Here is a 27311-nt window from a genome sequence, read left to right on the forward strand (position 1 = left end):
AAGTACCCACCATTCTGTGTTGTACCCTCCCAGACTGCCGTCTTTTTATATCTCCATTCACAAGTGCATTTACTTTTGTTACCTAGGGTACCACTTGGATTTCTGTTATTGCTGTTTGTGACTATGTATGTTTTTCACTTAAAATCCACCATGCAGGTGACAGTCCCTTTGGACCATGGAGCTCTGTGGCCGTGCAGCATAGGAAGCAGTTTTATTTGTAGTCAGATTATCAGGGTTTGTTCTGCCACTCCCTGGCCATTAGATCAGACACCTCTTCTTGAACAGCATTCCTGTGTCCTCAGCCTCACCTCTTATTCCATGTATTTCTATACTCTTGTTTGGTGTAACCTGGTCTGCTTTGGTAAAGCCTATTTCTCTGTTCTTCCCTTGGGGCTTCTTTTCTGTGGCCACTCTAGACGTTTGAGGGATGATGGATAAAAATGCTTTCCTGTTTCTTCCCTGGGTGATGGTTCTGAGATACATTCACAAGGCTTCTTAGAAAATCCTGTGGGACTCAGCACTTGACAGAAACATCTGTAACTCATAGAGGTGGCCAGCTTCATAATGAATCCTTGTATTGACTCTCTCTCTGTGTTTCATTCCCTGTGTCCTTCACTCCTGCTCCCTGGAACCACATTCCAAAATAAACTACCTGCCGGCTAGTCTTTGTCTTGCATTTTATTTTAAGTGGAACCCAGGCTAAGTCATTTGTGATCACAGACAGGTAACTTACTCTTTGAGTCGCAGTTTTCTCATATTATAAGTTTGGAGAGGGTCGTGTCTACCTCATATAATCCTTTCCTTCACCAGATACTTACTAAAACACTACTATATGCCAGATACTGTCCTGGGTATAGAAATGTATAGTAGTGAGCAAGACAAGCAAGACCCTGCCTTCACTGAGTTTACATTCTGATGAGGGAGACAGACAAAGAAGGAAACAAAGAAGAATTTCACAAAGTGAAAAGTGCTCTGCAATAAATGAAAAGTCATGAGGGAATGCTACTCTGAGATGCTGTCTGAAGTGAGGACTGAGTGATGAGGACAGGCTGGATGTGGGGAGAACATCTGGAGCAGAGGGAGTAGCAGATGTAAAGGCCCTGAGGAGTAGGAGCCTCAGGAACAAGGTGGTGCACATAAAGTGCTGTGAATGGGACTTTGCACTTGCTAAGTGCTCAATAAATGTTGGATAGTATTAGGAGTAAGGTTAGATCAAAGGGATAACCTGTCATTAACTACACAGCAGTAGGTGACCAGTTTTGTCTCATGAATGGACAAAAATTGGCTTCATAGAGTAAGCACATAATTGTACAGGGTGTGAATAGAGTTGTGCAGTACATTTTTCTTTACCAGTATAGTGAGTTACATTGATTGATTTGCTTTGCATTCCTGGTGTAAACTTCACTTGGTTGTGATGTATTATCCTGTTTATGTATAGCTGGATTCAATTTGCTAATATTTTGTTGAGAATATTGCAACAAAATATTAGCAATTTGGTCTGAGATATTGGTCTCTTGTTTTCTTTTAATGTCTTTGTTTTTGGAATCAGTGTAACGTTGGCTTCATAAAAATGAATCGGGAAGTGTTCTCTCCTTTCTACGTAGTGGAAGATTTTGTGTAGGATTGGTATTCTTTTTCCTTTAAGTGTTTGGTACAGTTCTTCAGTGAAGCCGTCAGGCCTAGAGTTTTCTTTGTTGGAAGACTTTTTTTTTTTTTTTTTTTTTAAAACATTTTTATTATAAAAGTAATACAAATAGAGAAAAACTAAAATATTGAAGAAAGACAAAGTCATCCATTTCCTGCCCTGCCATCCTATTATAACCAGTTAGTAATTTATTTTGTCATCTTTTTATTATATACTTGGTGTGTTATTTATAGCCATAGTCATACACATTCATATACTTTTGTATCTTGCTTTTTGTTACTAAATATTTTCTCATGTTTTTCAGTATATTCATTACTAATTTTTAATGGGTACATAACACACCATTCATTAGCTATATATGTTCATCGACTATTTCCCCAGACCAGTGGTTGGCAAACTATGGCCCTGTATTTGCAAATAAGTTTTATTGGAATACAGCCACATCCATTCATTTAGATACTGTTTATGGTTATTTTTGTCCTACAAACAGCAGAGCTGAGAAGTTGTGAGAAAGCCTATATGACCTGAAAAGCCCAAAATATTTCCTTTCTGACCCTTTCCAGAAAAATTTTGCTGACCCTTGCCTTAAACTTTTAAGTCATTTATAATTTGGATTATTATATGCCCCAAAATGTCACTTGAAACATCTTTGTGCATATAATTGTTTATACTTTAGGCAACTTAATTGGGAGGTATTAACAAAAGTGGAAAAACTGGGTTTACTTAAGAAAGATGTTTTTAAGGTTAACACTGTCCCCTACTATCTCTCTTGTAATATTCTAGCTATGATACAGTACAGGTGGTGGTAATAAGAATGGAAAAAAAAGACCCAGTACTCTTGTAGGTAGCAATTCTCTGGTCCCTATTAATCTAGACATGTAATTTTACACTCTGGATGAGCATATTTTTAGTTTTGATTTAAAGTCAACCAAAGAGGGAAGTAACAGTAACTGCAACATGAAAAAACCGATTGAAAGAATACTTTCTATTGGGGATGAAAAAGCAGACTAAAGTAAACTCTCCAGGTGTCAAGGTGTACCTGAAATGCCATTCCAGGCTGGCTGTAGTGACCAAGAGGCACTGAGAGGGTTGAGTAAGGGAAAGAGGTGGCAGTCTCAACAATGTTCTACCCTTCTGAACAAACCCTAGGCATAAACTTGTATACAACTATAATTAAACTATCTCCAGATGAGAAAGTTCTAGAGCAACTACCCTATATTTTTGAATAAAATAAATTCTTCTATCTGGGAAAGTTTTATTCTTCAAAAAGAAAACTTATGGAATGGGACCAGCTAAGTCAACCCTGACTATCTCTGAGATAAAAGATGAATCAGGCTGATGGGTCTCAATCCAATCTTGTGTGAATAAAGCAAGCATCGGGAAGTATAGGTGTCATCTTCTAAGGGAAATATTCTGAGGATCTGGCAGCATAAATCCATCAGTAAGTTTGTAATAGACTATTGTGGAGTCAGACTCCACTATGGCCAAAGTAAAAGACATCGGCAAATCTGGATCACCTTGCAATTTTCGAGATGCCTTCAAGATCTCCCTTATCCTGTTATGGCTGAGGGAAGCACTGATGGGTGTAGGTACCACAGTCTGTAACCCTTCTTCTGTCTCAGTACCAAGAAGGCAGATGAGCTGGAGATCTGGTAATCCCACACAGTTTACTTCATGCCAACTTTTACTCTCCACGAGGTCCAGGTAAACCAAGAATGCTATATAAACTTGGGTGGCATCTCCTATATCTAATTCCATCATTTCTAAATACTTAGGGTGCGTGCCCATCCAGGCGTCCTCGGGGGCCCATGAGGGGGCGCCGCCGCCGCGATCGCCGCTCGGGCGTACATCGCTGCAGCCCGCGGTCGGCTGGGACTCGCTGCTCTCCTCCACGCCCTGCCGTGCGGTGCGCCCGTGGTGCACTGCGCTGCGCTCTCCGCGCCCGGCCACTGTTGGAAGACTTAACTATGAATTCAGTTTCTTCATTTCTCTAGGACTGTTCAAGTTTCTTTTTGACTTTGATAAGTAGATTGCATCTTCCAAGCAATTTGCCTATTTCATCTAAGTTGTCAAATTTGTGGCTAAAATGTTGTTTCTGATATTCCCTTATTATCCTTTAAAAATTATTTTATTTATGATAAAAGTACATACATAAAATTTACCATTCTAACCATTTTTAAGTGTACAGTCTAGTGGCATTAAGTGCATTTCACAATGTTGTACAACCCCTTACTAGCCTATTAATGTCTATGGCATCTGTAATGATGTCCCCTCCTTTATTCTTGATACTGGTAATTGTGTCTTCTCTTTCTTTCCTGATAAGTCCTGCTAGAGGTGTATAAATTTTATTGATCTTCTCAAAGAGTTAGCTTTTAGTTTCATTGATTTTTCTCTATTATATTTTGGTTTTCAATTTCATTGATTTCTGCTCATAATTCTGTCTTTCCGTATGCTTGCTTAGGGTTTCGTTTGCTCGTCTTTTTCTAGTGTTTTAAAGTTTGTAGTCTTTATTGTCACTTGAGACCTTTTCTCGTCCTGTATAAGCATTTAATGCTATAAATTTCTTTCTAAGCATTGCCTTATTTGCAGCCCACAAATTTTGCTTGGTTGTACTACTTTTTATTCTATTTAACATATATTCTAATTTCCCTTGTGACTCCCTCTTTGACCCAGGTATTATTTAGAAGTATGTTGTTTAATTTTCAAGTACAGTTGACCCTTGAACAATGTGGGTGTTTGCAGTGCTGATCCCCATGCAGTTGAAAATCCGAGTATAACTCTATAGTTGGCCCTTCATATCCGTGGTTCTGCATCCGTGGATTCAACCAACCATGGATTGTGTAGTGCCGTGGTATGTACTTACTGAAAAAAAATCATATAAGTGGACCCTTGACATTCAGACCTGTGTTGTTCAAGGGTCAGCTGTATTTGGAGGATTTTCCATCCATCTTTCTGTTGTTGATTTCTACTTTAATTTTGTTGTAATCAGGGAACGTACTTTGTATGATTTTAATTTCTTTAAATTTATAGAGGTGTGTTTTATGGCCCAGAATATGGTCTATCTTGGGGAATGTTCCTTATCCATTTGAAAAAAAATGTGTAATTTTTTGTTGTTGGGTGGAGTATACTATAAATGTCAATCAGGTCAAATTGACTGATATTGTTTTTCAAGTCTTCTATATTCTTACTGATTGATATGACAACGTATTACAGCATGGGTGGCTGGCTTAAACAACAGAAGTTTATCTTCTCACAGGTCAGGAGGCTGGAAGTCCAAGAGCAAAGCATTGGCAAGTTTGGTTTTTCCTGAGGCCTTTCTCCTTGGCTTGTAGATGGCCGTCTTCTCCCTGTGTGTTCACATGGTCTTTCCTCTGTATGTGTGCATCCCTGGTGCCACTTCCTTCTCCAATAAGAACAGATTGTATTAGGGCCCCACTTTTGTGACCTCATTTAACCTTAAACTACCTCTTTAAAGACCCTATCTCCAAATACAGTCGAATTGGGGGTTAGGGCTTCAACATATGAATCTGGAGGAGGGCGGGGGACATTTCAGTCCATGACACTGATTTTCTGTCTACTTGTGTTAGTGATTACTGAGAGAGGAGTGCTGAAGATTCATACTATATTTGTGGATTTATCTGTTTCTATAAGTTTTTGCTTCGTGTATTTTGAAGTCTTAGCTCTCATATTCTGTGATTCACTATGTGCCCACCTCCACAGTTGAAGAATGGTGTAATGAACACCATATACCTACCACCTAGATTCTGCAATTAACATTTTACATATTTGCTTTATTAAATATCTGTTCTCTGTTTCATCAATTTGTCTTATTTTTTGGTGGATTTCAAAGTAAGTTGTAGTCACTTTATCTCTAAACACTTAAGCATACATGTTGTTAACTAGAATTTAATAATCATTTAAAGTTCTTTTTTTGTTTGTTTTGCGGTAGACTTCGTATGGTGAAATGTACAGATCTTGAGTTAATCGGTAAATTCTGCTGTCCATAGTAATACTGTATACTTGTCCTGTGATGTGGGACTTCTTGGACCATTGTATATTATCTGTTACTTTCCTCATAGGTTTTTGGGATCTGATTTTTGTTCATCTTAAGAGGAGGACTTAATGGTAGTGTTATCTGAGTTAAGTAGTCAGGTCTGTATTTTTAGGGGTTTAGTCCTAGACAGAATTAAAATGGTTGTATAAATAGGATCTGTTATTAATTCAGTAAATATTTTATTTATTTTTAGTCTTTGTTTTTAATTGTGGTAAAATACACATAACATAAATTTGCCATCTTAACCATTTTTAAGTGTATGGTTCCGTGGCATTAAGCACATTCACATTGTTGTGCATTTGTTGCTAGAACTCTTCATCTTGCAAAACTGAAACTCTATACCCATTAAACAGCTCCCTATTCTTCTCTCCCCCCAGCCCCTCGAAACCACCTTTCTATTTCCTGTCTCTGAATTTGACTCCTTAGGTACCTCATAGAAATGGAATCATACAGTGTTTATCGTTTTGTGTCTCGCTTATTCCTTCAGCATAATGTCCAAAAAGTTTATCCATGATGTAGCGTGTGAGAATTTCCTTCCTTTTAAAGACTGAATATAATTCATTGTATTCCACTGTATGGATATACCACATTTTGTTTATCCACTTATCCATCAATGGATGCTTGGGTTGCTTTCACCAGTATTTATTGAGCATCTCTTATATATCAGTCACCTTTCATTAGATAAACACTTGTTGACTGCCTTTATGGACCTGATCCTGTTATAGGCATGAGGGATACTGCAGCAGTGAACATACACAGACAAAATTGTTGCCTTCAAGAGGCTTATATTCTAGTGGGAACTGAGGATGGGGAGATGGACAATACACAGAGAAATGTATTTCTTGATTCCAAATTGCATTTTTTCACATTTCAGTGTTTCTAATATTGGGTTGTACTTTACAGCTGATGCCATCTTAGAATTATTTGACAGTGTTTCTTTTTTAGTAACACCTAAAATAATGGTATATCTTACAGTCAGTTTGAATCATAGATTTGGTGAATCACTATTAATAAGTCAGTTGTTGATAAGTGCTGTGAAAAAATAAACCAGAACAAAGGGGATAGAGAATTACATGGGGTATCCACAGATAAGGTGACATTTGAGCAGAGCACGTGTTCAGTACAGGTGATATTTTTTTCATAGCAGGACTTCCTCCCTGCAGGACATAGTGTGTTGGTTCACATTCTGTTCTCACTCTGGACTGGTAACAGCTTGTGGGCTAGTTACTTTGAGCAGCATTGGTATAAAGGGTAGAGCCCTAGGAGGTGGGGGGTGGAGATGGGGGTTAGGGAACAGTTTGCAAGGTGGGCCCAGATCTTGTAGGCATGGTAAGGGCGAGGGTGACAGAATTTTCCACCTTAGGAACTGGCAACAGTTCTGCTGGCTCGCAACAAAAACTTTGGGTCATCTTTGATTTCTCCATTTGCCCATACATTATACCCAGTTAGCCAGCAAATCCTGCCTGCTGTACCTTCCAAACATACCCCAGTTCTGAGCACTCTCACTACCCCCACCCAAACCACCCTGGTCCAGGCCATCATCATCTTTTGTCTGGATTATTATGATAGCCTCCTAACTGGTCTCCTTTCTTCTATGCTTGCCTTCATGTAATCTCTTCTCAATTTAGCAGCCAAAGCGATCCTTTGAAAACATGTCTGATCATGTTATTCCTCTCCTTAACGTCCCCAAGAGCATCCTGTCACTCTCAGAGGAAAGGTTAAGTCCTTATGGCCTATAGGGTTCTACACTGTTTGCTCCTTGACTTCTTTGACCTTATATCCTGCCTCTCTGCTTTTCGCTTCTTCTGCTGTTAGCTGCCTTGGCAGCCTTACTGTTTCTTGATCGTATTGAGTGTGTTCCTGTCTCACAGCACTTGGACTTGCTCTTTTCCCTGCCGAGAATACTGCTCCCCAGATATCTGCAAGGCCCCCATCCTCAGGTGTCTGCTCAAATTTCACCTTGTCGGAGGGCCTTCTAATCACGCTATGAAAAAGAGCACCCTTCTTTCCCCACTGGCACTATGTTTTCCCCTAAACCAGGATAGGCTAGTTATGCTGCAGTAGCAAACGGCTATAAAATGTCAGGGACCTGAAATGACAAGGTTTGTTTCTTACTGCTGGCGTCCCTCCATTGTAAGTCGCCTGGCAGGGCCTGCTCCGTATTGTCTTGAACTCTGGCGTCCGGCTCATAGCATAGCCACCATCTTGAGCATTGGCCGAGGGAAAGGCCATTCACTGGCTCTCCAATATTTGCCTGGAAGTGACATCTATTATGTTGACTTGGACAAAGCAAGTCACATTGCCATATGCCACTTCAGTTAGGGGCAGGTGTGGGTGGGGAGCAATCCTATCTTTTATCTGGAAAGAGAGCAGGAAATCCATGGTGGGTAACACAGCCTCGCTCTTTACCCCGCTTAATTTCTCTATAGGATTTATTTGTATCTGACATGATATTTACCTTGCTTTGTGTATTTTCTTTTCTCTGCTGTCTAGACTGTAGGTACCACAAAGGGAGGGACTTTGTCCATCATTTGCTGCTGTACCGCAGGACCTAGGATAATGCATGGTCTGCAGTAGTAGGTGCTTATTAATTGTAGAGATATGAGTGAGAATACCAAAGCAAACCATTCATTTATTCATATGGTGACATGTAAGCCATTGGGAGTGTGGAGCAGGAAGGTTTGAGGAGAGAGCACACTTACTAGAGAAGAGCAGTAGCATTGCTGGTCAGTGGAGAGTGTCAGTTTGAGATTTGAGACCATGAACCTACAGTGGAATCTTGCAGGCAGCAAGGAAGAGGCAGGAATGAATAAATGATGGGACCCATTTCACAAGGATCGGTGAAGTCCAAGTTGAAGGAGGAAACCTTCAAGGTGCACCTGTGTCACCTCTGCTCCGTCTTCGGTCCTGTCGGAATAATAAGGGAGGAGCTTGCCTTTAACCAAGGAGGCCCATTCTCCTGGGGTGGTGATTGCGGTGGTTGGAGCAGTTTTCCCTATATTCATTCTTTATTTACTTCTCATAACACTCTTGAGGTAGCGTCTCTTATCTTCATTTTACAGGTGAGGAAAACAGGCTGAAATTGCTCGCGTTAGGATTTAGGTTGGTCAGGCTCACAACCACGGTGCTTTGCGGTACGTTTGGGGTACGAGGTGGTGGGGACTCCGTTTTCTGGGGGGCGGGGAGCTCCGTTAGCTCTTAGATTCCCTGGAGCCTTGATTGCATCTTGGTCGTGAAGACAGTATGCAGCCACTTTACCGATGGTTCCAGTTTAGCTGTTTGTAAGACCTTACCAGAGAGGAAGTAGTTGGGCTATTTTTATGTACGCAAACAAGTGCAGTAACCGCACTACCAACCGTAACTGGTAGATTCACTCCCCACTGAAGTGCACCTCACACAATCTGAGAATGTCTCTGTCTGAAAATGTCCGTGATGCTTTCCTGTGGTCTTGCCTGTTGATGATCTGGACATTTCATGCCCTCAAGGAGCTGCGCTAGGCTTTATGGCCAACATAGAGAAGAGAAGGCAGGTGGCCTCCCTCGGGAGTCTTTAATGTAGTCGGGAAGGCAAAACAGGTTCCAGACCCTGACTCCTCAACTAGTACCTGGAAATGGGGATGCAGGTTGGGGGAAGAGCCCCTCAGGCTAAAATGGGAGAGACTGATGTAAGGAAGTGGAAACTGAGCTGTTGTTTGAAGGCTGCGTGAGATTTAGACAAGGCTCCAGGGTGCCCGTGGTGGAAGATCTCAGCAGACCACTGCAGGCAGCAGTGTTAGCGCTTTTAACCGCTTCTTAAATTTCTTAAAGTAAATGCTTATGTACCTGAATCCCAGTCATGCTCAGGCGCTAACTGGTCAGCTTCATAGAAAACGTACTCCTCTGTCTATTTCTCTATACTTTGGTGACCGTCTTCTAAAAGGTATTCCATGGAAGTAAACCTGGTTTGGTCTCGTATGAGAGCCAGATGACAGGGAAGCCCCCGTCAGCCGATTTCACTTGCTTTCCAGTGCCCTTTCATCACTTACCTCTGCAGGAAGATGTTCTGAAAATATATGTTAATAAGAATTAAAGTCCAGAGTGTGTGAACTTTGTCTTCATTCTAATTCAAAAGAAGTGAATTCTCTTGCTTTTCACTCGTGTGGTTTTTCAAATCTTAGGGACAGTCATTCTGAAAGCAGTTTTGTTTTTCCCTCCAGACAAAGCACCTGTGTCCAAGGGTCTTTTACTGGTCCCCAGTGCCCTGTCCCTCCTGCTGGCCCTCCTCCTTCCACACTGTCAGAGGTTCTTTGTGTACGACCTCCAGGCAGTCAAGGACGACTTCCAGGTGAGCTCCGCTCCACTGGCCTCTGGGAGGGGAGAAGGCAGGCCTTCTTCTTTGATTTGCCTTCCTTCCTGCCATTCTTAGTCTCTCAAAGCCTCTAAATTTGTCAGAAATATTATTTATTATTAATATTCCACTAACAAGTAACTTCTCTAGTTGTATTTATTGATAATTTCAGCAAAGCAGATTATAATGAAGCAGTTGCAGTATTTCCTTTTACACATCTCTTTTCAGCTTCAGTTTTTACTCATGGAAATGCAATTTTTAATTTCAAGAGAATTAAACAATGTTAAATCTGTTTTTTGTATGATTAGTATGCATACTTAACATTTTCAAAAACTTGCCTCAGTTTGAATATCTGTTAGAGGAGCTAAGCTCTCTCAGCTGTAATAGATTGGGAGTCTGTGAATTACTTTTATAGTGGTGGTTAAACCAAGTAGGAAAATTCTCTTGGGTTTTTGCTGCTGGGAAGAGCAGAAGTCTATGGCTTTCGAGATTTATGGGTTGATCGCATGAAAAATGCTGGTGCTGGGTCTTGTCTGAGGTGGAGTGCAAAAGGGGTATCCCGGTACCATTTCCAACTTGGCAGGGATTTCCCCACACCAACGATAAGCAATTCTCAGACACCAACTTGGTGAACAGTTGAACTCAGTTCTGACGCCATCTTCCCAGAGAGCATCAGATTCCACAAGGTTAGGGCTCAGTCCCACAGGACTGCCCACTGCACTCGCACTTCAGATGCCAGTCACCAGCCCGGGTGGTTACTTGTACTTCTGACCGAATGGCTGTAAATCAGAGTTCCCACGACCCCCTCCCTGGGCTCAATTAATTTGCTAGAACAGTTCACAGAACTCAGAGAAACATTTTATGTACTGGATTACCAGTTTATTATTAAAGGATATAGATGAACATCCAGATGGAAGAGATGCATAGGGCAAGGTAAGGGGAAAGGGTGCGGAGCCCCACTCTCCTCAGATCTTCGCATGTTCATCACCCAGGAAGCTCTCAGAACCCTGTCCTTTTGGGTTTTTGTGGAGATTCATTACAGAGGCAGGATTGATTAACACTGACCATTGGCATTTGATCCACCCTCCAGCCCCTCTCCCTCCCCGGAGGTCAGGGTGTAGGACTGAAAGTTCTGACCTTTTAATCACAAGGTTGGTTCCCCTGGAAGCCAGCCCCCATTCTTAGGTGCTTCCAAAAGTCACCTCATTAACACGACAAAAGACACCGTTATAGCTTTCTTCACTTTGGAAATTCCAATGGGCAAAGACCAAAATATATTTCTTATTATAAATCACAATATCAGAGAGTGTTAGTGCAAATTATGGTTATAACCTGCCACCTTTTCTTTGCTAAATACTTGATTAGCCATTTTAAGCATGATAATCCATTCTTGAGCACTGACACCTTTTCTTCATAGGGATGTCATTAATGCCATTGCTTAGGTGGGCTTTGCCAAGTTCCTGTGATTCAGTTATTTATCCATACTACTGCTTTCTGTTGGAATATAGTAGAGCTTCAGTATGATTTCAGTTGCTGTAGTACAATGATTCTTAATCCTGTCTGCACAGTAGAATCACCTACATAAACTGTTTTCTTTTTTTGATGCCAAGACCTCACCCTAGACCAACTGAGACAGGGAGCCTAGTGGTGGGGCCCGGGCATTGGTGTACTTTTTTAGAAAGATCCCCAAGGGATTCTAGCATATGGCCAGCCCTGAGAACCACTGCTGTAAGGGAATGTCAGGGCCCTGTGGCCTTGAGTTGGTACCTTTCTGTTGGGGGGTTAATTTGGTTCATCTGGCTAAGTTGGCGACAGTCCCCTTCTCCTGCACCACTTTGTGGGCATCTGTGCTCTAGAGGTGGGACCTGCCTGGATGGAGGACAATCACCCTCTGTCTAGGGGTGCGAATAGCCACACTCTCCTGCTAGAACCTCTTAAGGAGCCCTCAGTGTGCATTTCTAAGAGCTGCTACAGAGATATGGAGAGTTTCAGTTCTACCTTGGGGAATCTGAGCTTAGAGTATTAAAAATAAGCAGTATAAAGTAAACATAATAAATTTGCTAAGGAAGAGACCTGAACAAATCTTACTCTTATTTGTTATTCTTTTTTAAATCCCCATCTAGATTTGGAGGTTGATTTGTGGAAGAATAATTTGCCTTGATTTGAAAGATACTTTCTGCAGTAGTCTGCTTATTTATAATTTTAGGATATTTGAAAGAAGATATGGAAGCAGAAAATTTGCGGTAAGTTTTTATGTATTTTCCCTTTGCTACTTAGGTTATAGAAAAAATGTTTCTGTCGTCTTGTTTTTAAATAGTTTTATTTTGTTAAGCTTGGTGTTTCATTAGCAATTATCTTTTTATTACATGATCCTCTGTCTGATTTGGAACATGGACATTAACCAAAGAAAAAATTTAAATTTAAGCTATTAGCATAATAAAATAATAATGATGATAATAGATAATAATATCAGTGTGAGTGGGCAATAACCCTTTTTTTTTTTTTTTGGCTGCACTGAGTCTTCGTTGCTGCGCGCGGACTTTCTCTAGTTGAGGCGAGTGGGAGCCACTTTTCGTTGCGGTGCGTGGGCCTCTCATTGTGTTGGCCTCTCTTGCTGCGGAGCACGGGCTCCAGTCACGCAGGCTTCAGTACTTGTGGCTCACGGGCTCCAGACGCGCAGGCTCAGCAGTTGTGGCGCACGGGCTCCAGAGCGCAGGCTCAGTAGTTGTGGCTCACGGGCTCCAGACGCGCAGGCTCCGTAGTTGTGGCTCATGGGCCCAGCTGCTCCGCGCATGTGGTATCCTCCCGGGCCAGGGCTCGAACCCGTGTCCCCTGCATTGGCAGGCAGATTCCCAACTACTGCGCCACCAGGGAAGCCCAGCAATAACCATTTTAATAAGGATTTTTATTTTAATAAAATTCTAATCACTTATTTTGCTTAATGGTTTGTGTATTAGTTGTAAAAATAAGTCATACTATAAATATCTTTTCTTCAACATACTTAGAAATTATGGAAGTTAATACATTTGACCAATATGGTTTTACTCCCTCACTTTGAAAAGTCTGCTCAAACAAAAACAAACTTTAAAAAATATATATATACCTGAGCTGGTTCTAATTAAATAAATGTTAGTTTATTTTTAGAAGACTCCTCTCTATAATGTTCTTCCTGTTTTATTTTTAGTCCTTTCTGCTGGGTTCCTGGGTTTTGTCAGCGGTGGGTGACTTCATCCTCATTGAAGCTGTGCGGTATTCCTTTGGTATCACTGCAGCCAGGAATTTGCCTTCTGGATTGTAAGTAGCTCTCAAATATTAGCTTAATTCATAACTACTTAAATCTGACTTAAAGCATTATTATCCATGAAAGTCAGTAAGAGAATATTTTAAACTTTTAGATATAGTAAAATTGATTTTATATGTAAAAATTCCAGTGTATACTTAACATTTTCATTATGTTCTTGAAACAGAATCTGTTTTACACTCACTCTTTTTTTCAGCTTTCAAATCTCATATTTTAGAGAATTTTTAATGAATTTTCTGTTCTGGTCCTGAAGATAGAATTGTGTTTTCATAGTGAAATTTTGTCTTTGTAACTTTGTTAACTAATTAAACATAAAAATACAAAATTTAATTAATTAGATTAGAAACAAAATTTATTTGTCTGAAGTTAAGCTTCTGAAGAATGATGCTTTTTTTAAATGATATTGTTTATATATTTCCACCAAAGGTAAAAGAAAATCAGTATATAGGTTATAACTTTGTAGCCAATCTGCAGTGGGCAACCTAACTCATAGAGTGTCTGTGCTTTCATATTGTGTTGGTCTTCTTTAAAAACAAAACAAGAAAACATGTATTAGTTTATGAAATAATTGGCATTTAGGAGCAGAGTTGTTAGCACATATAAATGCCTCTAAAGCATCTCTGAATTAAGTTTCTGAGACTGTTTTTAAGAGATGAGATACTATAAAATAAAGGTAACATATATTTAAAATTTGTGTGTACTAACTTCAGCCTTATTTTAATTTTCAGTAGATATTTTTGAGAACTGTTAGGCTATTGCAAGTACCTTGATTTAGATTCACTTTGGATCTCTATTTTTAAAATACGGTTAGTGATCTTATAGCTCTCACACTTACATTGTTAATATTTATGGTAATAGCTGCCCTTCATGGGATTTACTGAATTATTGGCATGAGTATTGATGTTTAGTTGTCTTAATAATGTATGATTCTGAATAATATTTTAATGGAGACACATAAAGTTCTGTGTCATAATTATGCAGTTTTTGAGTTTTACGGGTTGTAATTGCAGTTAGACTAAGAAGTTTAAGTTGACTATTCTGCTATTGTGGTAAATAGTGTAGTCATTAGGAATGATTCCATGTTGATTCAGAAAAGAAGCAGCATTACTAAATCATTAGTTTTCCCCAAACATTTCTCATTGAGGCCAATTCTTTTTGGTTCTTTATAAGGCCTACTGAGTTGTAGAAGGGTTATGTGTATTGTGTATGTTTGTGTTAGGATAAATTTAGTGGCTGGGTAGTAACATAGCTTTTAATTCTTATTTACATCGTCCCCTTGTGTGATGACTTTTTTTTTTTCTATTGCACATAAGAGTTGAATGACAGTTATTTCTTTGAATGAATGACACTTATTTCTTTATGGAATTGTGACTGGTACATATAAGGAAGATTGATTCAATTTTGAAGTTGGTGACAATGTTTTAACTAATTCTTTTTTTTTTTTTAATTTATTTATTTAATTTATTTATTTTCGGCTGCATTGGGTCTTCGTTGCTGCCTGCGGGCTTTCTCTAGCTGCGGCGAGCGGGGGCTACTCTCTATTGCGGTGCGTGGGCTTCTCATTGCGATGGCTTCTCTCCTTGCACAGCACGGGCTCTAGGCCCACGGGCTTCAGTAGTTGTGGCTCGCGGGCTCTAGAGCGCAGGCTCAGTAGCTGTGGCGCATGGGCTTAGTTGCTCTGAGGCATGTGGGATCTTCCCCGACCAGGGCTCGAACCCGTGTGTCCCGTACTGGCAGGCGGATTCTTAACCACTGCGCCACCAGGGAAGCCCTTAACTAATTCTTAAGGCCAGAAGGCTTTTACCTATTTAAATCTTAGCTAGTAGCAAGAATTGCAAATTTGAGTAAATTCAAAAGTTATAGGATCCCCTTTGAAAGACAGTGTGAATGTTAATTCAGACATCACCTGAATGAGAATATATTTCTCCTTCCTTTTAAATCATGAAACATTATAGTATGGCTTTTTTGAATCTTGACGCATTCTCAAACATAGACTTCTTGGAACATAAATCTTTACTTCAATAAACTTTGCATTTTGTAAATATATCTTTTGATGGTAGCAAAGCTTCAGAAACTCAGGAGAGGAAACCTTTTTTAGTCAATGTGTTTTATAATTTGCAGTGTTTTCCACATAATGTCGTTACCTTTTTCTTTCTCATCAATGCCAAGTTTACCTGCACTTCCTACAATTCTTCACTTCCTATTTAATTCTCTCTCTCTCTTTTTTAACCTCACCACTATTAAAACTTCTCTTATAAAGGTCACCAGTAACCAACTAATTTCTAAAGCCAATGGCTTATTTTCACTTGTCTTATCTGACCTTTCAGTAGCACATTAGATGCTTTTGACATCCCATTATTTCATGAAATAACCTGCTCGCCTGAATCCTAGCACACTACTCTCTCCTGGTCCTCTTTGACCTTCTTTACTCTTTGCAGCTCCTTTCTCAGGCTTACTCCAGGTGCTTTCTCTGTGCTATCGCGTCCACCCCCATGGCTTCAACTACAGTTAGCATCTGTTGTTTGTTTCCCAGCTCTCTATTTCCAGTCCATATTGCTTTCTTGATCTTTCTTCAGTCATATTTCCTAGTGACTTTTAAGACTCAAAGAAAATTCATCATGTTCAGAAGCTCTTACCTCCTCTGATCACCTCTCTTTTTGCACTCTTATCTCCTCCTCCTTCTGTACTCCTTATTTTAATTAATGGCATTTTCATATACTCAGTCATCCAAGCTGGAAATCTTTCCCTCTTCTCATCAGTGGAGTAGGGCACCGACTCTTATTCATTCGAAGTCCTATATAAGTCAGCTCTTCATCACATCTCCTTGACTCCTTCTGTCATTATCCCAGTCTTAACCAATCTTTTCTTGCCTAGAGTTTTGCAGTAATTCTCCAACTAGTCTTCCTATCAATTCCAAAGTATTTCATGCAATGTTTTCAGAAGTTATCTTTCTAAAATACAAGTTTGACCATGCTAATCTTCCTTTTAAAAACCTCTAAATCCTTATTTTCTTCAGAATAAAAATCAAACTTCTTCAAGGTGGCATCAGGGCAGTCTAGAATAGTACGGATGGCTTAGGCTTTGCCATCACATAGACCAGATTTACCTGAGATTCCAGCTCTGCCGTGTATTATTTGTGTGTCATCTTGAGCAAGTTACTTCTCTCAACTTCCCTCATCCGTAAATTGGGGCTCATACTCTGTAATTCGCAGGGCAGTGGAGGAAGCTAAGTAAGGTCACCGATGCAGACATCCTAGCAGGAGCAGCCTCCCCACCCCATATATTGTTGTCTTTTTCTTTCCCTTCAAAGCCCTCATAATCTGACCCCAATCCAGTGTTTCAAGCCACTCCGCCGTCAGTCATTCAGCTTTCTTAACATGCTATGTATTTGTATTCTCGTACCTGCTGGTTTTCTTTCTGCCCCCTGTTGCCCTTTGGCAGGATTAATTGTCCTTTTTTAAAAATAAATTTATTTATTTTATTTATTTATTTTTGGCTGCATCAGGTCTTCGTTGTGGTGTGTGGGCTTCTCTTTGCGGTGGCTTCTCTTGTTGCGGAGCACGGGCTCTAGGCCCACGGACTTCAGTAGTTGTGGCTCGCGGGTTCTAGAGCACAGGCTCGGTAGTTGTGGCTCACGGGCTTAGTTGCTCCGCAGCATGTGGGATCTTCCCGGACCAGGGCTCAAACCCGTGTCCCTTGCATTGGCAGGCAGATTCTTAACTACTATGCCACCAGGGAAGTCCCCCCACCACTAGTCTCAAGTAGAGTCTGGTGCATACTCGGCTCTCAGTAAGTGTTTATTGAATGACTGTAGTCTGTTTCCAAAGGAAAATGAATTTAGAGTAGGTGGGGGCTGATGGCAATGGCCTTTACAGCACCCGCAGGTGCTTTTGCTTCTGCAAATTTTGCTCTGCAGCAGTAACAGTGATGAGTTGAACATAGTTGTTTGTGTAGGAATCATGGAAGTTTGGTGTTTAGAATACAAAGTACTGGATTTAGACCACCAATTCTGAGTATAAATTAGACCAAAGGGAGCTGCATCTAGCTGGAAAATAATTCAGTCAAATTATTTCAAACAGTAGCTCCATTATTTTGCCTGCTGACCTGATTGACATCATGACTCACTTGCACATAGAATTAAATCCAAAAAGTCAACTATGTATTTAGATAAGGCTTGAATATGAAACACGAATTGGATGCTTTTCTCCCAGTAATTCATGAAAATGTTTTATACAGGTTTTAAAGATAAAAATAATGAATTTATTAAAATACTTCAGTATATTTAATTATGCTGCCACAGTAATAAGATCTCACAAAGGAGGAAGAGTTCTTAAAGTTTATTATTTTTTTTCGGGAGAGAAGGGACTTGATGATATCATACAGAATATCCACTGACCCTAAGTTAGTAAAGTGAATTTAAAGAGATCGAAGACAAACAATGACCGTTCATAACATTTCACTGTTTATGTTGCTTAGGGACCGTAAGCTACCTGAGCGGAAGCTCTTTCTGCGCACACTCCGAAGATAATTGCGGTATAACATGACGCTAATGACTCGAGCCTGAAATTGTTTTGAAACAATGTAGTAGAGAATCACATCCAGACAGGTGCTGAGGTTCATGAGGAAGGTGGTGAAGGCTCCCCAGGGGTTGTAGCTGTTCTCGTCCCCTCCCAGCATCAGGAAAGCAAAGCAGATGTGGAAAGGCATGAAGCAGACGAGCACCTGCACCATGAGCGTGATAATGATCCGTATAGACTTCTCCTTGACTTTTGGCTTCAGCTTAGATGTCTTACCGTGAAGGAGACTATGAATAATGATCAAGTAGCACCCAATCATGATGAACAGAGGAATCAAGAAAAAGAAAATCAGTCGAGTGAAGTTCAGCGCATTAATAGCTTTTAAGTAGATGATGTCAGAAATCTTGAGGCAGGTGGCAGGGGTGGAGGCTTTATCTGGGTCTTCATAGAGCAGTAGGAGTGGGATGGTGGTTGTCAGGGTCATTATCCAGACTCCCACACATGCTAGCACGGCCTTGCATGTGTTTTTAAGTTCCTTGGCGTATTTCGGCTGTACAATGGCCATGTATCTGTCGGCACTAATGAAAGCAAGAAGCCATAGAGCAATACTTGGATAAAACACTGTGAGAGCCCCAAGAATCTGGCAGAAGTACTCTCCAAACGGCCATTCACCTTTTGCGTAATAAAACATTCGAAAGGGTAAGCTCATTATAAATATCAAGTCCAGTAGTGCCACATTCATCATATAGATGGTCACAGTGGTTCTCTTCTTGGTGGTACAACTGAAAACCCATAAGGCGGTGACATTAACAAATAAGCCAGTTATGAAGATGCAGCTGTAGAAGACAAGAGCTGCTATTTTGTATTCATCTGGATATGGGTCGATAGAAGGGCCAGGTTGAGCTTGATTGTGAGGGGTGGTCATCTTATAGCTTGTTGGTGGGCATGACACTTAGAAACTGTAAAATAGTTAAGAATAGGAGGAATAAAACTCTTTGTTGAAAAAATAAATGCTTAATATTCTCACACTCGACTTGGCATATCAGTGGATTTTAATTTTGACAGTATTTTATGTCATAGAGTCAATATATGTGTCTTAGTATTTATTAAGAAATACACTCCCTAGGTATTATTACCAATATGTACTAACATATTAGTGTATTAAGATGGTCTGGTGTGTCATAATGCACTGGCAAATGTATTCATTTTCTCTCTGTAGTGTGAAATTGGGTCGCAGTTGTGCCTATGATAGGTATCCTTTGTTGGGACTAATTGGGGAAAGGCCATTCTGAATTTTGAATCTTAGAAAGTATTGATAGTTTGCCACTTTTTATCATCTTCATTCTGTTTAAATATTTGGTAACCCAGATTAGTAATGTCCAAATAATGAATTTTTACTCATTAAATATAATTTTAATATATAAATTATGTATTAGAAAACTAATAAAGAAACCATATAACTGGTGCTTACTGAATATTCACAGTAATTCTCATTTGAGAGCAGGAACTTTTCCTTTTTACTGCTAAATCCCCACTGCCTGGTGAGTACATAGTAGATACTCAGTAAGTAATATTTGCTGAATTGATGGATAAGTGAAGGAAGGAAACTTTGGCAGGGTAACCCACAGCAGGCACTCTCTAGTTTGTCAATGAAGGCTTGCTTAATTGGCCATTAAACCATTTTTTTTTTTTTTAAGTGGCAAACACTTCTTCATAGCATTATGTTCTCTCTAGATTATCATAGGTCTAGAAACAGCAGTGTCTTGTGCCATGGTATACAGATCAAGAACTTTACTCTCTCTGTTTTTATTTTGGCCACACCTTGCGGCATGAGGGATCTTAGTTCCCCAACCAGGGATCGAACCCGTACCCCATGCACTGGGAGCGCAGAGTCTTCTTAACTCCTGGACTGCCAGGGAAGTCCCATAAGAACTTGGCTCTTAAAACAATAGATGGGCTAGTTTTTAATGCACAGTTGGGAGTGCCTAATGCTGAGTCTTCCAGATGGTGTTTAACAGTGCCCCAGAAGCTGATTACACTGCTGCAGTGGTGCACGGAGAGCAACACCTTGAGAATAAGATATTGCTAGTATAGTAGCTTTCACGCCCTCACTCTACCGAGATCCAGAAGCGTAAGTATTATTTGTCAAATTTAACTTTAAAAAAGGAATCTCAAAGACAAATAGTTATTAGTAAGAAGCCACTCAGTAACTTTATGTGTTTGCAGAAACTAATTTCCACCCCCCGCCAAATGCCCATTTCTACTGGAAAGGAGTTTAGCTGTGACCCCCTCAGTGGGAAACTTCTATCACCCACGATATAACATCAACAACAGTGATTTTAAAAATAGACTCGCTACACAGAGATGGAACCTTGTGGCATCCTCCTTGAAATATGGAGGTGTAAGAAAAGTTTCCCTCAAAAATGTCACTTTGCAGAATGGTCTCTCTCTCATTCAGCCCTGAGTCTCTCTTTAGTGAAAACTGGGGGAGGTTAGCCATCTGGTAGTGGCATCATGGGCTGTAATTTAAAATTAATTTGAGCAGTTGCTGAGGACAAACACAAGGTATGAATTTGTTTTCTTCTCCCTCCTTTCTTCCCTTCCTACCTTCCTGACTGTAGCGAGTTTGCCAAATATTTAGGTTAAATATGATTTTGGAGTAGAATTCTATATATTTAAAAGCCTGTATTTATTAAAATTTCCAAATATTGTGTTGACTAGAATATTAATTTCTATAAAATGAGAAAAATACTACATAGAAAAATTAACTCTCTAGTATTATCATACAAAGGAAAATAATCTTAGAGACTTGACTCATTTTTAACTTTCCATGAATTTTTAAATAGTAAAAATTGTAATGTAAATGACGTTTTGTATCCTTTTTTCTTTTGTATCAGAACTCCCTCCACCCATCCCATCCTTATTCCCGAATTTTGTCACAGAAATTCCTTACTTACAAACCATTTTTGAGTAAATCTTTTTCCCCTCATTGGGTTCAAGCTGACTTTATGTCACCAACAGTTGTGTTCATTTGCTTGAGGTTAACTAAGAAATGTGTGATGCACGTGTTTTAAAGGCATTACCATACAGGTTGTACTCTGTACACACAGATACATTTTTGGATAAATATTGAAAAGTGATTGGCTTTTAAGTCAGCATTTTAAAAGCTTTAGATTCCATGATTAGCTATAGTCTTTTCTTAAAAGCCTTTAAGTACATTCTGTGAAACAATGTAATTGAAACCAGGTGACAAAGACTCCTAAAGATATTTATGATTTATTGTATCAACATTTTCTTTAAGTTGAAAAAAAATTACATTTACTATTTATTAATGTAAAACAGTATTGAAAATAAATGAAACAACATGTTAATAATGTAGGAAGATGACAGTATATCCCATTTGAGGGTCCTTCACCAACATAGTTTCAGTAATATATTATTAAAATAAAACAAGGATTTTGAGATTTAGTAAATAAGTACAGCATTATTTCTGATAATCTGTGGTGAAGTTAATTAAATGCTACTTACCTCCTGTCCATCAAAAGGCTGTATTTGAGAGGAACATTTCTCGGTATACCCAGTTCTGTAAAAGAGATTTCTTTGAGTTGCTTGTGTTAAAATAGCTCTTTCTAGAAGTGGTATATTTAAGAAATGCTGTATTTCTTTTGTTTTAGGTTCTTCCGTTGCTTTAAAAAGTTGTTTCAAATATAATACTCGGTATAGGAGTTGGTACTTGTTCAGCTGTAATTGCTGCTTTGTCTCTTTCAGGAAGTACTCTCTGAAATAAGGCTTTTTCAACTTATGACTTTGCCCTGGATGTGGTTTTTCTCTTTCACAAATGATTTGTTTATGAAGTCATGCTTAGCATAAGCTCCTCATGAAATGATGGCATATATTTAAGAGAACCATACAGAAAGGAGAAAATGTCTTCAGTTTGTTTACTTTGGTGCTTAACGTCTGCATCATCTGTTGAAAGAGAATGAGATTTGATGTTGACTGAATGGAATTCATAGTATAACTTAGTTTCTAAGCTGTGTGACTTTGTCTAGTTACTTCAGCACTCTGAGCCTTTGTTCCTGCTTAGTTTCTATAGTGCTAAAATAGAGATAATACCCATCTGGTAGGATTGTGAGGACTCTAAACCAGAGAAGTCCAAGAGCTAACCTGGCACCTAGTAGGTAACTTCCAAACAGTGTTAACCCTTTACTACAAAGTTCCTAAAATCATTGAATATACACTTTTTACTGCTAAACCATTTCTAAATGGTAGAAATTTTGGGACTCTCAGTTATTTGCTTCTGCTTTGCATATACCTTTACCTACTTTGGTTTGCTTTATTTATTAAGTCCCCAATGCTTCATATCCCTTTTCTGTCACATGGAAGTCTAGAAGTAATTCCTTTTTCAAAAACATCCCTACAAATTGTTAAGAACTTTGGAAGTCTTTAGTGGAATAATTTACATATTAGGAGTATTTTAACCTAAGAAGGGAAGTGAGACCAACGAAAAGGGAAGTGAGCAGCCCCAGTCATTGCCTGCCTGCCTAGTTACATTAAAGTTTTTACTTTCTCTTTTCTTTTTTAAAAAAATCATAATTTCATTTGCTTGTACTAAAATTTTAATTATCTTTATACTTGGTTATGCGTGATTTATCAGCCTTTAAAAGGTACATGAACTTAACTGGTTTTTTAATTTAAGACAGTTTGAGGACACATGCTCCTTTTTTTTTTTTCCTCAGACAAAACCGTAGTAAATCTGTGACTTATAAATTGTTTAAATCCTTTCCTTTGGTGATTGAAGTACTTTTGATTATGTTAATGCCAGAGTAGTGGGTTTTAGAAGCACAAGCAACAACCACAGCAACTATTTCTTGTGTAAATGAGGATTCGAGGCCCAGAGAGGGCCAGTGACTTGCTGCAGAACTCAGACAACCAGGCCCAGTCTCTTCTGTGCCAAGTTCAGTGCCCTCCCCTTTCTGCCCTAGCTGCTGTAAAGACTTCTCGTTGTGAGGTGATTACATTGATTTATTCACTAGACATGATTTGCTCATTGCTGAATTACAGTAATCAGTTTTTTATACATGGAGTTATGTTTCATATGCAGGATAGGAGTTTGATATTTCACTTGGAGATAGGAACCTCTTATCTGCAGATCCAATCTTTTCATTGCCTTAATTTCATATAGCCTGTGACAGGTCTAAAATTCAGTATTGATTAGTGTTCTCTGTGCTGCTGAAATCAACAGGTACAGGGAAGGCATATATCTCATTAAGACAAATCCCCTTGTACACAGGGAGATTCTTTTTTCTGACTTGCTAGTCTCTCAGAGGGAGGTACCCAGGGGCACAGCTTGAAGGTGGGTCCCGCCTTTCTCTCCATCTTAGCCTTACGGGATTTCCTACTCCTGGCCTTTCACAAGCTGTTCCACCAACAGCTGTGACATTCCTTCCCACCGCACTCCCATCTCTTGGCTTGGCCGGCTGCTATTTATCTTAAAAGTTTTAGCTTAGATGCTGCCTTTCCCAGGAAGTTTTCTCTGACCCCTGAAGCTGGTTGGTTATTCGCCCCTGTAAGGTTCCTTAGCACTGGATTCTTACCCCCCTAGTGGTGTGTGTTTGTATTATTATTGGGAATTTATTTGCCTTTTATCCTTCACTACATTGAGGTCCTTAAGGGTTTGCACATGTTGTATATGTATGTATTTAACAGGCAGTTAGTAAATACTGGTTGAATGTGTGACTGAAAAAGTAGGTGAAGAAATGGAGGGTCGAATTATTGAGCCCAGTGTCAGCATCAGGGACACTTTTGACTTGCTAATGTGAGGGGAACCTGCCAGTCACAAGGCAGACTGGAGGCAAGACCCACTCTCCTTCTCTCCATGACCCTGCAGCACTTAACACAATAATTTTATGTTGGAAAAGAATTACAGTTAAAAAAAAAAATTCCCCCAAACCTTTTGGCAGCAAGTAAGTAAACAATGGATCAATAATTAAACTCTTATAGTGTCTGGTTTGCCTCTTTAATACTTGAACCTAATGAAATTTTTATTCAAATAGAGGGGCTTATCTCATTCGGGGACCATTCATGCAGCTTTAATTTCCTCACTTATTTTGGGATATGAGTGAAAGAAATTTTTCACCTTGCAAAAGAGGGATTTCACAGAGTTTCCTTCACTTTATGAAATCATCTGTTTTAGCTCCATTTTTGAATTCTGGTTTAGATGCTAAAAGCCCTAAATGAATTTTTATTTTAATACTCGAGCCCAGTTTCAGAGTGAATATAATCTACTTATAATTAGTTATAATTTAGTTAAGCCAATTTTATAATTATCAGAAAGGATGTAGTTAATAGACTTACACAGTAAATCCCCATTATAAAAACATGCTCTTTGGGACTTACCAGTGGTTAAGAATCCACCTTCCAATGCAGGGGACGCAGGTTCAGTCCCTGGTCGCGGAACTAAGTAAGGTCCCACATACTGCGGGGCAACTAAGCCCGCGCGCTCTAGAGCCCACTCACCACAACTAGAGAGCCTGTGCGCCACAACTAAGACCCGACACAGCCAAATAAATAAATATTAAAAAAAAAAAAAGAAAACATGATGTTATATCAGAAATTTGTCTATGCCACAGATAAAATTGTATTTCTCGTTCTTAACACATTTCTCTGTACCTCAGCAAGTGTGAGTGAGGCTTATCCTAGTTCCTCAGACCAATATTGTGATGAGGGGCCCACTGTAGTTACTGTTTATCTTTCCCAGCTCAGGTGGCCATCAGTGCACACAGCCAGAGCAGCTGGTAGACAGCCAGTCCCCAGAAAGGAGAGGTGGTGAGGGACATGGGGGGAGCCCCGAACTAAGGTGAAAATCTTATCATTTGGCCCTAATGGTCTCCCATTTTGATCTTATGGAATCTTTGTGCCATACCCCTTTCTTTTTCAAGCTTGCATCTAAACTCACTGCTCTTTTTTTTTTTTTTTTTTTTTTGAGGGGCAGATATATTGAATAGTGGTTTCTGGATAAAGAAGACTGAGATACTATTTGTCTAAATCTATTTTATTTTAAATCCAGCAACTTACAGCTGTAGTCTTATAGCCAAATTAGTATGGACCTCCTTTCCACTTGATTTCCTAAATTGTATTAATAAATTTAACATTTCCCAAATTCCTTTTCCTCGGCAATTTTTGTTCAGTTTCACAATTTTACAGACGTACAGACAATCAGATGATTACTTACCTCACAGCAAACAAGTTGAACCCAGATAACCAAAATGATAGATAATTCTAGTCAAAATAGATCTAAATTGGCAAAGTAGAGTTCCCTAAAGATATTAAAGATTCTTTCACTTAGAGAATCTTAGGAGAAGGCATCAACATGACAGTGAAATCATTCCTGGACCCACTGAAATCCCAGGCCAAGAGTTTGCAGGGTAACGTCTCACTAACTGCGTGGAGAGCCATTCAGTGGTCCTCAGGCACAGCCAATTAATTGGAACTCTCTGGTTATTGTGATGTACATGGCCACCTCCTACAGATTCTGGTCTCACAGTTAAAGGAGAGATGTAAAGGGAGATGAGTTTCTAGGGGAAAATATCTAGTAATATGGTGAAGTAGCAGCGTAGAAGAAAAAGGTATTGTGGAGAGTCAGGATTGGTAAAGAAATGAGAGGTGTGTTATTGAGTTACTTAAATCCAAACTTGTATACTAGTGTGTGTGATGGAGGATTTTAGTATCAGGCATCTGTATACTAAAAAGTAATTACATGTCTATAGGTTGAAGTTTGTTGGTTTAAAAAGAGTTACTTAGGATTTTTTATTATCTCTGCCATTACTCTTATCTGTATTCAGAGGTGAACAATCATTGAGCAGAGGTCTAAGTGTTTTACATGCTTCACTGAATTTAATCATTATGCCAACAGCAAAGTATGTTGAGGACACAATAGTTGTATGGATGGTGTAACCCAGGGATATTTACTCAAGATTCTCAGATTGTGAGATTGTGTTGTACTCTTTCTGTATTATGGTATTGTCTGTATTATGGTATTTGTTTTAGTAAATTTTGTTGAAGTTGGTCCTACTTAATAGAGAATAATCAGAATAGTAATTTGATCTGTAGCAAAAAAAATCTTCTGAGGGAATAGACCATCCTTTCCTTTCCCTGTTTCTCACTAATGAGTTGATATTCCCAAGGAAAGATTTTGTAACTAGATTCTGTCAGCCTGTAAATTTAATTTTGGAAGGGAGATCTCTGCCATTCAGTGAGCCAAAGATTTTTAAGCACTCAAAAATGGGTATATCCGAAAGGTTGGTAAACATGTATAAGTATGCTGGACCTCATAAGTAATCAGGGAAACGAAATTTAAAACCATAATAAGGATGTTACTACCCACTCACCAAAATGGCTACAGTGAAAAAGACTGACAACAAGAAGTGCTGGCTGAGTAGTATTCCATTATATATACTCAGCCAACACTGGAATATTACTCGTCCATAAAAAGAAACGAAATTGAGTTATTTGTAGTGAGGTGGATGGACCTAGAGTCTGTCATACAGAGTGAAGTCAGTCAGAAAGAGAAAAACAAATACCGTTTGCTAATGCATATATATGGAATCTAAAAAAAATGGTACTGATGAATGTAGTGGCAGGACAGGAATAAAGACATAGACATAGAGAATGGACTTGAGGACATGGAGGGGAAGGGGGAAGCTGGGGCAAAATGAGAGTAACATCGACATATGTACACTACCGAATGTAAAATAGCTAATGGGATGCAGCAGTATACCACAGGGAGATCAGCTCTGTGCTTTGCGATGACCTAGAGGGGTGGGATAGGGAGGGTGGGAGGGAGACGCAAGAGGGAGGGGATATGGGGATATATGTATGCATGTGGCTGATTCACTTTGTTGTGCAGCAGAAACTAACACAGTATTGTGAAGCAATTATACTCCAATAAAGATCTATTAAAAAAAAAAAGAAAAGTGTTGGTGAGGGTACAGAGCAACCAGGAACTCTTGCGCCTGGCTGGTGGGAGCTCAAATTTGGAAAACAGTTGGATATTAAGAACTAAAATGAAGATGCATACACCCTGTGACTCACATTCCACTCCTAGGTAGAAATGCGTGTTCCTGTGCACCAGGAGTTAGAGGTAAGAATGTTCACAGTAGCATTATTTCTAATCGCTCCAAATTAGGGACAGCCCACATGTTCAGCAACTGTAGAGTGGATAGATCAGTTGTGTCGACAAACAGTTGACTGCTTTTCACAATCAAAATGAATCACATAGAAGGCGCATGGAACAACACAGGCGAGTCTTGTGCATGTGGTGTTAAGTGAAAAAAGCCAGACATGAAGGAATTCATATTGTACGATTCCATTTACATGAATTTCAGAAAGCAGACCAAACTGAAATAAAGAGTTTAGGGATTCGCACATAGGCAATAAAACCTTTTGGTGGGTTGCGGGAGCATGTAATAC

At 39.4% G+C, this 27311-nt stretch overlaps 2 protein-coding genes and 1 pseudogene across 5 annotated transcripts in view; 1 reads left to right on the top strand and 2 right to left on the bottom strand.

The window, feature by feature from the left end:
- The window catches only part of UBAC2 (UBA domain containing 2), a 163061-nt gene that overhangs the window by 19297 nt on the left and 116453 nt on the right, over positions 1 to 27311 (top strand). For all 3 annotated transcript variants that reach the window (XM_082366147.1, XM_082366145.1, XM_082366146.1), the window contains exons 2-4: positions 9895 to 10022; positions 12149 to 12268; positions 13210 to 13319. In XM_082366147.1, coding sequence (XP_082222273.1) covers positions 9895 to 10022; positions 12149 to 12268; positions 13210 to 13319 — 358 coding nt within the window. The remainder of the gene's footprint in view (positions 1 to 9894; positions 10023 to 12148; positions 12269 to 13209; positions 13320 to 27311) is intronic.
- Positions 1704 to 6211, bottom strand: LOC309615792 (tRNA-splicing endonuclease subunit Sen15 pseudogene; annotated as a pseudogene). Its single transcript has 2 exons — positions 6151 to 6211; positions 1704 to 3594 (listed from the first exon to the last, which is right to left on the bottom strand). The product of its transcript is annotated as a tRNA-splicing endonuclease subunit Sen15 pseudogene (transcript).
- GPR18 (G protein-coupled receptor 18) lies at positions 16720 to 27224 on the bottom strand. Its single transcript, XM_082366169.1, has 2 exons — positions 21372 to 27224; positions 16720 to 18802 (listed from the first exon to the last, which is right to left on the bottom strand). The coding sequence occupies exon 2, from the start codon at positions 18766 to 18768 to the stop codon at positions 17773 to 17775; it is 996 nt and encodes a 331-aa protein (XP_082222295.1). The 5' UTR covers positions 18769 to 18802; positions 21372 to 27224; the 3' UTR covers positions 16720 to 17772.

The sequence above is a fragment of the Balaenoptera borealis genome (assembly GCF_965194805.1).
Source record: "Balaenoptera borealis genome assembly, chromosome: 18".
Classification (NCBI taxonomy): domain Eukaryota; kingdom Metazoa; phylum Chordata; class Mammalia; order Artiodactyla; family Balaenopteridae; genus Balaenoptera; species Balaenoptera borealis.

Bases quoted from the DNA above. Each gene is read 5' to 3' on its own strand.
- GPR18 (XM_082366169.1), bottom strand. From the start codon at position 18,768: ATGACCACCCCTCACAATCAAGCTCAACCTGGCCCTTCTATCGACCCA.